This window comes from Archocentrus centrarchus, unplaced genomic scaffold, assembly GCF_007364275.1.
Source record: "Archocentrus centrarchus isolate MPI-CPG fArcCen1 unplaced genomic scaffold, fArcCen1 scaffold_40_ctg1, whole genome shotgun sequence".
In the NCBI taxonomy this organism is placed as follows: Eukaryota; Metazoa; Chordata; class Actinopteri; order Cichliformes; family Cichlidae; genus Archocentrus; species Archocentrus centrarchus.
In genome coordinates, this window is record NW_022060266.1 from 1,322,968 (window position 1) to 1,336,080 (window position 13,113).

General features: G+C 44.7%; 1 protein-coding gene across 1 annotated transcript in view; it reads right to left on the reverse strand.

The window, feature by feature from the left end:
• wdr26a (WD repeat domain 26a) overlaps positions 1–13,113 on the reverse strand; it is a 43,661-nt gene that overhangs the window by 22,504 nt on the left and 8,044 nt on the right. The window contains exons 6-8 of the mRNA XM_030724658.1: positions 9,537–9,693; positions 9,070–9,208; positions 8,819–8,959 (exon numbers count right to left, since the gene is read on the reverse strand). Coding sequence (XP_030580518.1) covers positions 8,819–8,959; positions 9,070–9,208; positions 9,537–9,693 — 437 coding nt within the window. The remainder of the gene's footprint in view (positions 1–8,818; positions 8,960–9,069; positions 9,209–9,536; positions 9,694–13,113) is intronic.

Below are 13,113 nucleotides of genomic sequence, written 5' to 3' on the forward strand. Positions count from 1 at the left end.
TCTGGCGCAAGCATTGGAGTATGAATGTGTGTGAATGTTAGACAGTAAAAGCACTTAGCTTAGTTACATATGGAAGTGCTGTGTGAATGTGTAAATGTAAGCATGTTGTATAAGCGCGTTGAGTGCTCTGATAGAGTAGAAAAGCGCTATATAAGAACTAGTCCATTTACCATTTGCACACATTCACAATCCAGTGAACACAATGGAGAGCAACTTGAGGTTCAGTATCCTCGCCAAGGGTACTCATAGCCTGTACTATTTATGGCCACGAGTCATTCCTGACCAAAATGATAGACAGTGCTCAGCCAATCAGAAGTTGGCATCACAGGCTACTCAATAAGGCTGCAGCTTAGAACTGATGTTACCATAAATAGACTGGCTCTTTACCTGGAAAAGTATGATTCCACAGTTTCTCACCATCTAGCTACTGCCAGCTGTTCAGTGACCTAGGCCAGCTGCTAGATATGGAGAATCATTTTTTCAGAATAATTAATATAAACACAGGGTGGTGTATAAACACAGAGTGAGAAGAAGTGAGTGAAGAAGAAACAGTGCATTATGGGAACCCCCCAGCAGCCTAGGCCTATAGCAGCATAACTAAGGGGTGGTTCAGGGTCACCTGATCCAGCCCTAACTATAAGCTTGATCATAAAGGAAAGTTTTAAGCCTAATCTTAAAAATAGAGAGGGTGTCTGTCTCCTGAATCCAAGCTGGGAGCTGGTTCCACAGAAGAGGGGCCTGAAAGCTGAAGGCTCTGCCTCCCATTCTACTCTTAAGTATCCTAGGAACCACAAGTAAGCCAGCAGGCTGAGAGCAGCAGTTTGAGAGTGGAGCCGAGTACAAGAACTTCAGTTTTATCTGAATTTAGAAGCAGGAAATTAGAGGTCACCCAGGCCTTTATGTCTTTAAGACATTCCTGCAGTTTAACTAATTGATGTGTTTCATGTGGCTTCATTGATAGATAAAGCTGAGTATCATCTGCATAGCAATGAAAATGTATGCAATGCTTTCTAATAACACTGCCTAAGGGATGCGTGTCCACATGTCGTTAGTGTATGCAGTTGCCAGGTATGGCTCCATTGAAGTTGGGTTGACTAAACCAGCCTCCTCCATGCTGTTGGGCTATCTAGACGGCAGTAAGCTATCAATTTCTTTGGTACAGGAACTATACTGATGAGGCATAACATTATGATCACCTGCCTAATATTGTGTTGGTCCCCCTCTTGCTGCCAGAACAGCCCAGACCTGTCGAGGCATGGACTCTACTACACCCCTGAAGATGTGCATTGGTCTCTGGCACCAAGATGTTTGCAACAGATCCTTTAAGTCCTGTAAGCTGCGAACAGGGGCCTCCATGGATTGGACTTACTTGTCTAGCACATCCCTCAAATGCTTGATTGGACTGAGATCTGGGGAATTTGGAGGCCAAATCAACACCTCAAATTTGTTGTGCTCCTCAAACCATTCCTGAACCATTTTTGTTTCTTGGCAGGGCACAAAACAAAACATGCACCTGGCCATCCAAGTGATGCAAAAGAAAATGTGATTCATCAGACCAGATGACCTTTTTCCATTGCTCTGCAGTCCGGTTCTGATGCTCATGTGCCCATTGTTGCTACCTGCTGTGGTGAACAGGGGTCAGCATGGACACCCTGTATAGACTGTAGCTATGCAGCCCCATACGCAGCAAACTACGATGCACTATGTATCTGACGCCTTTCTATTAGAACCAGCATTAACTTTTTCGGCAATTTGAGCTAGAGCAGCTCATCTGTTGGGTCAAACTACACCGGCTGGACTTCGCTCCCCACATAGATCAGTGAACCTTGGCCACCCACGACCCTATTGCTGGTTCACCACTGTTCATTCCTTAGACAACTTTTGATAGATGATTACTGCAGAACATACGCACCCCACAAAATCTGCAGTTTTGAAGATGCTCCAACTCAGTCTAACTATTACAGTTTGGCTGTTGAAATCCTTACTGCCCATTTTTCCTGCTTCGAACACGTCACCTTCAAGAGCAAAACATTCACTTGCTCCCTAATATATCCCACTCACTAACAGGCGCCATGATAAAGAGATAATCAGCGTTATTCACGCCACCTGTCAGGGGCCATAATGCTATGCCTGATCTGTGCATAAAGGATGTTTTCCATATTTCCGGTATCTTCTCCTGTTTCAGACTCAGGCTCACAGACAGGTCCTGAGAACCTTGGCGCTGATCCCATCGGGGCCAGCAGCAGTGCTGGTAGCATTTCTCTAGCTGTCTCCAAGCCTTTCTAGAAGCTACAGTCAAGTAGGGTGTGTTAGGAGGTCTAATCATCAGAGGTCACTTGGGAGGAAGAAGAGGAGGAAGTTAATAAATAAATACCTGAAAGTAATGAGGGTGTGTGAAGGCCAGTGTGTGGTACAGAAGGCAGCAGAGGACTATGAACTAAACCTGTTGAAGAAATTGTTCAGCTCATTTGCTCTCACTCCAGACTGTCAGCTGGTTAACCGTCACCTTAAACCCAGTGATTTTGTTAATTCAACTCCACACACCCCTTGGGTTGTTCTGCTTGAGTTTGGCCTCCAGCTTCAGCCTTAGGTCATGCTGTACTCTCCTCAGTTCTTCCCCATCACCAGACCTGACGGTTTATTGTTCCCAAGTACTGTATAGCAGACTAATGGATCAGGAGAGCAGAGACTTCGAGCTTGCCTTCGAAGTCTCCAGCTTTTAAATTTTTTTTTTCAGCATTAAAGTGATCCTGTGATATTTATTAGTTTTTCAAATGCTAAACAGCAGAAATTTAATTTTTGAAAATATAACCCAATATGATACCATACAGCACTTTTGTGTATGTGTAACAGTGACTAAAACTGTCAATCAAGGAGGTTTTGGCATCACTGCTTTCCAAGTGACCAGATGGCTCAGGCCTCCTTTGGTCTTCATCTTTGGGAGCAGAACTGCCTGCAGTGTTCATCAAGCAGACAGTCTCATGTGTGTGATGGCTGCTGGGTTCTACATGTGCAGCTTGTTGAATTTACATGTGAGGAATTTAATTATGGAAGTGGCACTGATTACCATTCGGTCATGATCCTGTTTTATGCTGTTACCTATGACATAAACTTGGCACCATAATAGGTTTATAGAGCAGATGGCATACAAAAAGGGGTTAGATATTAAGTTGTATAAAACAGCATTTTATCGATGTAGCTTATTAAATACAACTATATTAAAAATGTTAAGTTTCTGTAAGACATTCTAGCGGGAGGTCTGGAGTTCATTCAGACGGTTTACATAGCAGACAGAGCAGTAGGGCAGATGATCATGATTATTTTATTCAATACTGAGATTATTTGTCACGATTATTCATTGACAATACTGACAAAATGTTTTTTATTGCACTGCCATGGAAATAAAATACTGCTTTCACACCTGTATAAATCTTTGCATCAAAATTAAACTGGACCCCAGTCACCTAAATTCAGTCCCTGTCTTAGAGGAAAGATAAAAACACACATTAAATACCAGTTACAGTGTGAATGGCACTGTAATAGAAAGCCCTTTGAGTGGTCAACAGAATAGAAAGTAGCAGTCCATTTACCATAAGTTAAAGAAACAATATCCACTCTATCATTATTCTTTCTGTTGTAGAGTGTGAAGACCAATACAGGGCATGAAAAAGAGACTTTGTGTGAGTTACACTGACATATCAGAAAGAGTATGGCAACTATGCTGTAAATCCATTATCTCAATAGAAACCAGTTCTGCTTTCAAGGAGAAAAATAAAACTGAGGCTTCTGATGTAAATATCTCAAGCAAAAGGAGAACTGTATAAAAGTTTAACTAAAACCCCAAACTGAGTTAAACATCATGCTCATGTCACAAGACATGGCATCCAAAGCAGTATGCAATCAAATCAAGTTCCACTGTAACCTCTGACCATGACACACTTGCTCAGATTAAAAAAAAGTACTGCTCAATGTCAAATGGCCTGTTTTCATTGGTCAGAATTTGCCTATGATAGCTTAATAAATGCTGCCTTTTACTTTTGTTTAAAAAAGAAAATACATTTAGTCTTTTGGTTATTTTCTATTTAACTGAAATAAAACTTAAAAGAATACTTCTTATGGGTCATAGTCCCATATCACCCCAACAGAGCACTTCGCTCTCAGACTGCTGGCTTACTTGTGGTTCCTAGGATACTTAAGAGTAGAATGGGAGGCAGAGCCTTCAGCTTTCAGGCCCCTCTTCTGTGGAACCAGCTCCCAGCTTGGATTCAGGAGACAGACACCCTCTCTATTTTTAAGATTAGGCTTAAAACTTTCCTTTATGATCAAGCTTATAGTTAGGGCTGGATCAGGTGACCCTGAACCCTCCCTTAGTTATGCTGCTATAGACCTAGGCTGCTGGGGGGTTCCCATAATGCACTGTTTCTTTTTATTCACCTCTTTTACTCTGTTTATACCCCACTCTGCATTTAATCATTAATTATTATTAATCTCTGGCTCTCTTCCACAGTGTGTCTTTTGTCCTGACATCCTGAGCCAATGAGTCAACACAAACCACGGAGGACACGGGGCCCCGGGTCACACACAAGGCCCTGAGGGAAAAGAGCCAGCGTAAGAGAAAGGCTGAAGCCTAGAGCACACCAAATGCTACTGCAGAGCATCCTGCTGGCTAATGTCCCGTCACCAGAGAACAAGCTGGACAAACTCAGGCCCGGGAAACAGTTCCAGAGGGACGTACAGAACAAGAGACGTGGCTGGCCCCCCTCGTACCAGACCACGCTGTGCAGTCTAAATCAATCCGGTTCACTTGACAGCAGAGTGTGAAGCAGCTGGCATGAGAATCAGCACTTCTAAGTCTGAGGCCATGGTCCTCATCCGGAAAAGGGTGGAGTGCCCTCTACAGCTCAGGGACGAGTTCCTGCCTCAGGTGGAGGAGTTCAAGTATCTCTGGGTCTTGTTCACGGGTGACGAGAGAAAGGAATGAGAGGTCGACAGACAGATCGGGGCTGCATCTGCAGCGATGCAGACGCTGCACTGGTCTGTCGTGGTGAAGAGAGAGCTGAGTGTACAAGCAAAGCTGTCGATGTACCGGTCCATTTACGTTCTAACCCTCACCTGACTGAAAGAATAAGATTGCAAATACAAGCAGCAGAAATGAGCTTCCTCTGAAGGGTGGCTGGCCTCTCCCTTAGAGATAGGGTGAGGAGTGCAGCCATTCACGAGGGGCTCAGAGTAGAGCTGCTGCTCCTCCACATTGAGAGGAGCCAGTTGAGGTGGTTCGGGCATCTGACTAGGATGCTTCCTGGGCGCCTCTTGGGTGAGGTGTTCTGGGCATGTCCTACCAGAAGGAGGCCCCGGGGTTGACCCAGGACACGCTGGAGAGATTATATCTCTTGGCTGGCCTGGGAACGCCTTGGGGTCCTCCTGGATGAGCTGGTGGAGGTGGCTGGGGAGAGGGAGGTCTGGGCTTCTCTGCTTATGCTGCTGCCCCCTTTTTACCCTTTATATAAACTTCATCTTGTGTGCTGTGATGTGGGAATTACTTCTTTTTACTTACATATTTTTACTATTTACTATTGGCTGCAGGTACAAAATACACTTTACTGTGCACTGTACTGTGTATAACTGGGTTTAGGCAAAATCCCAAATGCACAACCCCAGTCTGCACAAGCATTTGCACGACATTTGGAATGTCATGAAGAAGAAAGTATCACAGGTGAACTAAGTAACAGACATAGAGCAGGTCAGCCGAGGAAAACAACAGCAGCTGATGATTCTAAGTGCTGTAAAGAAAGACCCTAAAACAGCTGTTAGTGACATCAGCAACAACCTCCAGAGGGCAGGAGTGAAGGTATCACCATCTACTGTTTGCAGAAGACTTCATGAACAAAAGAACAGAGGCTTCACCAGGAAGACCAGGCTGAAAGTTACCAAGAAGTACAGAGACAGAAATTCTGGGACAAAGTTTTATAGACTGATGAGACAAAGATAAACCTTTACCAACGTGATGGACAGGCTAAAGTTCAGTGATGTCAGCAGGTCACAGGTTTGATGCAGTTACTGCAGGCAAAGGCCTTGCAACTAAATATCAAGTCTAATCCACTTTAATCTAGTTTAAGTTTCTCTGTTCTAATACTTTTGCTCACAAAAAAATGGGTGGGTTCAGACAAAAGGTGCTCTCTTCTGAACCGTGCATCAGATCCAGATGTAAATACCTGGAAATAAAACCGGTCACTGTCTAAGTGATCACACCATTGGTTGCAATAAAATAAACACATTTTAATAAACTGTAACAGTACAAGAGTCAAAGTTTATCATTTCATTCACATCTGCCTCCTCTTCATCAGACCTGAAGCCGTCCACAGTGCTCTGCCTCAGTCTGCAGCCCTGCGCAGCTCTGCTCTTCAGGCTCAATCTGACTGCTCTACTCCACATTTCACTCGTTATCTGCACAGATTAGTACACCACACTCTGGACTGCGTTCAGCTTCAGCCTCCGCTGCTCTGGACAGCCAGCGGTTCGCCTGGTTCTCCACACATCCAGTCACACACTCCGCCTTGATTCATGATCTGTTCAGCAAATATTTATCATTATCCATCTAACTACAGGTATAGCCTATATATTTATCAGTCACATCAAGCTTCCTCTGGCTCATGTTAGAATAGCCTTCATATCAAATTATGGGTAGACAATACATGTTGCTAGGCAACCAGGCACACTGCAAACACTGATTTCCATCCATCCATAGGGTGAGAGGCAGGGTACACCTGCACGGGTCAGCAGCAATGTTCCCTCTAAGCTGCGCAAACGCGCACTACTCGCACATGCTCAGTGCACAAGAAAATCTATGCAGGCAAAAAATTGAATCCAACATAAACTGTAAACCACGTGTGTCCGACTCAAGGCCCGTGGGCCGGATTTGGCCCACGATGTAATTTCGTACGGCCCGCGAGATGATTTCATATAGCTATTAATGATGGCCAACGGTAAACAGCGCTCCCACGACTTATACTACAAATCCCATAACGCACTGCAACAGTTGCTGCAGGCTCATTGATCAGCAGACAGCACTTTTACGTACATATAAGCTAGTCTGACCCCCAAAAATGGCCAAATGAAAAATGTGCGGGAGAAAGGACAGTTAGGGGAGAAGATGCAGAGGGAGACCTGCACAGGTGAGCTGACAGTGCATCACTGCTTCACACAGCAGGAAGCGCTGTGAAGCAAAGTGCTGAAGACACAACGCGTCATTAGCACCGTAACACAGACAGTGCCGGCGATCGTCGCTGAGCCACCCGTTACGTGCCCGTACCTGGCGTGAACAGCTGTTAAACACTGAGTGTATCACCTGAGCCGGCTGATCAAAGGAATTTTGCATTACTGTAATTCTGTGACCGTTTGTCCTATCGGAAAAATTCAGTTTCTGAAATCTGAGAAATTGCGCTTCACATCCAATTTAGGGTTTATCACAGTAAAAGTTCACAAACGTGGCACCTTCGTCCCTGCAGCTTCAGGGATGGAAATCAGAGCAGGTCTCCACCGCTGTGTTTGCAACTGCACTTTCTGATAAACTGGACACACAGCTGTGCAGTTTATGCAGCGTTATTCTCATTTTCCTGATGACATTTTTGAAGAAAAATATAATTTTATATTTGATTTAATGTGTTGAGGAAAAAGTTGCTGTATTCTGACCATTCAAATCATATTGCTGATTAAAATGATTTTTAATTCTGTGTCTTCAATTTTGGCCCTTCATATGATTGACACTCCTGCCACACTAATTAGACCAATAAAAATTATTTCCGTACCATTTTGCACAGGAATTTAAACTGTATCACAAGCTACAGCACACATTACATTGTGCAAAATGTGAATGTTTTATTGTGAAAAAAAAGTTATGCCTGGAAGATGTAATGTCTCATTTCTTCCAGAGCAGGACCCTCACAAATAACATGATTCACATCTCATGAACGACAAGATTTTTATTTTTATTTTAAGTGGGCCAAATCACTTATATTAAAAGCAAACTAATGGAAATGCTGTAATCTGATTCTTTTAATAAGCCATGTAACTTGCTATGATCCCTGGTTTATAACAGGTGTAATACAGGTGTGTGGCCACAGCCTGCACATCTGATGTTGCTCACAGTGGTCCTCAGTGTGCTCAGGGAGCTTTTTTGTATGCCCAGACACATGAAAATCTAGAGGGAACATTGGTCAGCAGCCTGTCACAGTGCTACCCACCAGGTCACTGTGGTGCCCACACTGATTTCTGTGGTGGTGAGAATGACTTGATTGCCATTTATAGGTATAAGTGGTCATAATTTGTCTTCTTTTGATCCCACACACTGCAAAATTCACTATATGATGAACAAATCCATTTTAGGAAAAGTCATGAAACATGAGATGATGGGGTTTTACTCTAACAAGAGTTCTATGATTTTTAAGATGCCAAAGGGTCAAAATGAACCTCTTGGCACATTTGAGGAAAAAACTGAAAGGTCTGTGAACCCTTTTTGAGCTTGATAAATATAAAACAGAAAGTCTGGATAATTGTTTGAGTTGAACCAGTATTTAGTTTGTTATATCTTCTGAAACGATACATGGATTTTTAATGCTTTCATCCACCATCCTTAAACACTAATCCAGGAGGAAACAGAAGAAACCCACAGGGCACAGTGAAAACATGCAAACCTCTTTGATTGAGATGGCCTCATGTTGTGAAGACAATACTAACCACTTCCTGTTTTTCTGAAAGTGGATCAGGAAGGAGTAAAGCAGCTCCCTAAGGTTCCCTCTGCACTTGTGAGGGCCTGCCATACCTGTACATTCCACAGCCACAGCTCAGAGCAGTCATCAGGGCCACACGCTATCAGATAGGCATCATCGGGGCTCCATGCCAGGTAGGAAACACCATAAGCATGACCCTCAAGAGTCTTCAACAACTTCAGCTGCTGGGTTTCCTGTCAACAACACAAAACCATCAGCAATGCAGTTACCTCTGTTGTGCTCCCACACTGACTCATTTGTTCTGCTCTGAAGTGGAACTCGTGATGAGCACATTTTTGATTACCATGTCAACTTGCCACACAATGACTGTGGTGTCTTTGGATCCAGTTGCCAGTTTTGTGCCATCATTGGAGAACTTGCAGAACCAGACTTCATTGCAGTGCTCCGTGAGAATCTGCTGTGTGTAGCAAGGGAACTGTTTTCTATAGGGACAGACACACACACACACACAGAGACAATGTACATAAAGTCTAACAGCAAACATGGGTACATACACTGGTTTGCCAAACATCTTAGATGTTAGAGAAGCCTGCGATGATTAGCTTGATTAGCGCATAATGGGAAAGAGTAAACCCAATCTGATTCTCATGCTAAGGATGTAAACATACAGACAACTTATCCCTGTCTAGATTACTGACTGTTCATGAAACTAAATGTTTCTGCCAGCAGGACAGGAAGGCACTGTTTTTAAAGCAGGGGGAAGCACAATCAACCCAGGACAGGTATGTTACAATTTATGTGTGTACTGACCGGCTGCAGGAGTGGTCCAGCAGCAGAGACACAGAGTCCAGACCACTGTCCAGTTTGGTGTTGTGGTAGAGGCAGCGCTCCCTCTGCAGCTCCACAGCCTGCTTCAGCAGAGTCTGCAGACGACGGGGAGGCAGCATCACCGATGGAGGCAGGTAAGCTGTTCACACGTACGCACACACAGACACACACACAGACACACACACACACACACACACACACACACACACACACACACACACACACACACACAGAATTAGCTCAGCACAGAGGTGGAATCCACAGCAACAAAAATAAACTTCTACACAGCCGTTTTTGTTCTCGTTGTACTGAACTGACAGAAGGCTTCATGTGATGTTAGATGGTGTGTGTCTCCTGTGTGAGCTTCTGTGGCCTACAGCTGCTCAGCCTCCATAGTCTGAATAGGCCTGAAGAGGCATTTACCCATAAGTTAGGGTGAGTCAGTGAGTCTGTATCTGTGCAACAAAGGTCATCACAGCTTTGCTCACACAGCAGGCAAATCCGACTGCATGTGTGTGTCCAGACCTAAATAAGGGATCTGAATACGTTGCAGCAGGCCACACCCACTGTGCCAGCAGTTTACGTATATTATGTAAAAAATGAAGTACATTGTCTTTCAATTCTAAGGTTTTAGGTATCGGGGCACAAGAATCTGGCATGCATAAATACTAGCACAGATCAACAACACACAGCATATTACACTGTCATTAACACCGAGACAAAATCCAGAAGCAGTGTGTGAAAAATCAAGTGCACCTGTACTACCTCCATGATGGTAAGCATTTAGGTGCTGCTCAGGGAAAGTGCAAAAAACAGTGCAATTTTTTAGTGAGGAGGAGGAGCTGGTGAAAAGATTTCAGGTTTCAATTTTAGCATGTGGCAATACTGTACAGCAACACTGCATTATAAATCACTGGCACAGGACCACATGGTAATTAACACATAATGCAACACAAACAAGGATAAACATGGGACACTTACATAGGTTTACGCCACAGGCTCTACAAAGGGTCTAAGAAAGGCCTTGCATGGTTACTTTAATTACTGCTATTGTTAAACTAAAGGGAGGATGCTTTACTGATCCAGCAAGGGAAATGATTATGTTACAACAGCTAGAAAACAGGACAGTCTGCAATGAATAACAAGTGAGAGTAGAAGTGCTGCAGGCACAGAGTGCAAAACTACACATATACAACAGTGATAAACACCAAATCAAATATATAAATGTAGGTAAAGAAGAGTAAGACTGACATTGTGCATTAATAAATGATATGTACACTATGAATCTGAAAGACAGCTACAGGAAGATATAATACAGAAATCTGTGTGTGGGAGCTTGTGTCCTGACAGGTGTGTTCACCTGTCAGAGAGAAGAGTTATTATACAGTTTTATGGAAAACAATAGGAATGATTTCCTGAAGCGTTCTTTATGGTTGAATCAGTCTGAGGGAGGAGGAGCTCTGCTGCCTCAGTGGTGTGGAGTGGAGTGGGTGAGGTGGTGGTCCATGATGGTTCCAACTTATGAATCAGTTTGTTGATCCTGCTGCCATCTCTGGCACTGATGCTGCCCCCAGCAGAGTAGATGGCACTCACTACCACAGACTGGGAGAAGATCTCCAACATGTGCTGCACACATTAAAGCCTCCTTAGAAAGTAGAGTCAGCTCATCCCCTTCCTGTACACAGCATCACTGCTGGTGCTCCAGTCCAGTCTGTCATTCAGGTGAACGCCCAGGTACCTGTAGCTGTCCACTGTTTGCACCTCTTCTCCAAGATGTTTATGGGCTTATTATAAACATAAACACATGAATGTAAACTAAACATTCAGTTTATTCAGCACTTTGGTCAGTGGTTACGGTTTTTTAAAGTGCTTTACAAATAAACTTGGCTACTCCTCCAAAGTCCACCACCGTCTCTTTTGTCTTGCTGACATTGAGAAGGAGGTGATTCCTGCTGGACCACTCCACAAAGCTCCTCCTGCCCACACTTAATACACCAACCACTGCAGCATCATCACAGAGCTTCTGCAGGTGGCATGTTTCACTGCTGGACTGGAAATCTGAGGTGTACACAGGAAACAGGAATGGAGATAGGCCCGTCCCCCGTGGTGCCCCAGTACTGCTTACCATCACATCAGACAGGGTGCCCCCCCCCCCCCCCCAGCTGTCCAAACTGAGGCCTCTCTGACAGATAGTCAGCAATCCAGGACACAGCAGAAGTGGTGACACCATCCTGAGCAGCTTCTCACTCAGCAGAGGTGGTTGATGGTATTAAAGGCACTAGAAAAACCAAACAACATGATTCTCACCATGCCACCAGTACCATCCAGGTGAAAGTGAGCTGCAACAGGTAAGTAACCGCATCATCCACCCCCCACACGAGGCTGTAAGTAAACAGAAGAGGGTCGAGAGCACGTTTCACCTGCAAGCTAATCCGGGCCAGAACCAGTCTCTCCAGTACCTTCACGACATGTGATGTCAAGGCAACTGGTCTGAAATCATTAAGGCCAGTGGAGTGGTGGATGGTTTGAGATGTTAGGAATGGTGTGTGTGGGGAGGGGCAACAGTGGGTCCAGTACTGAACCTGTAGAAAAAGCTCATTGGCTCTGTCCAGGCTCTGTCCATCTTTACACCTTCTCAGCCCCGCCTTCAGTTCATGCTGTATCCTTCTCAGCTCGTCCTTGTTCCCAGACCTGAAGACACTCTTCTTTTCATTCAGTAGGGCCTTCAGGTCACTGCTGATCCAGGGCTTGTTGTTGGGAAAACAGCGCACACTTCTGGTTGGGATGATGTGTCCTCACAGAAGCTTATATAGTCTGTGATGCAGTTGATGTCGTCCCCATGTGGCTCACAGAGCACGGCCCAGTCTGTGGTGTCACAGCAGACCTGCAGGGCCTCGCTGGCCTCCTGACTCAACCTTCTCACAGACTTGGTGGCAACAGGAAGTACGTCCCTGCAGTTCAATGCAGGGACGTACTGAGGTGTTAACAGGAGCAGGTTATGGTCTAAACTGCCGAGTGGGGGGGGGGGGGGGGGGGGGGGGGGGGGGGGGGGGGGGGGGGGCGTGGCGCTGTATGCATTCTGGGTGTTTCCATAGAGAAGGTCCAGAGTTTTACTGTCCCGTGTTTTACAGTCCACGTACTGCTGAAAGGTTGGCAGAGTGCAGTCCAGACTAACATGGTTAAAATCACCAGTGATGGCGATGAAAGCCTCGGGGTGTTTACGCTGTAGGTCAGTGACAGCCGGGTGTACGATAACACAATCAGCTGCCCCATCAGCTGATGGTGGCACGTAAACACTGATCAATGCAGCGGAGGAGAATTCACGTGGTAAATAATATGGATGCATATTATTGTGCTTACATTTGATTTATGCTATGTAACTTCTATCGTACTATAATTGAGCTGCTCTTGACACCTTGTGGATTCACTTAGAACTAGATACTCAGGATAACATTACAGCAGACATCTCACTACCTTCAGCAAAACTATTTGGCCCTAATTTGGAGGCCTTGGCCTAAACTTTTATGCAAATTCTTTTAGTCACCCTGGGTTAGTAAAC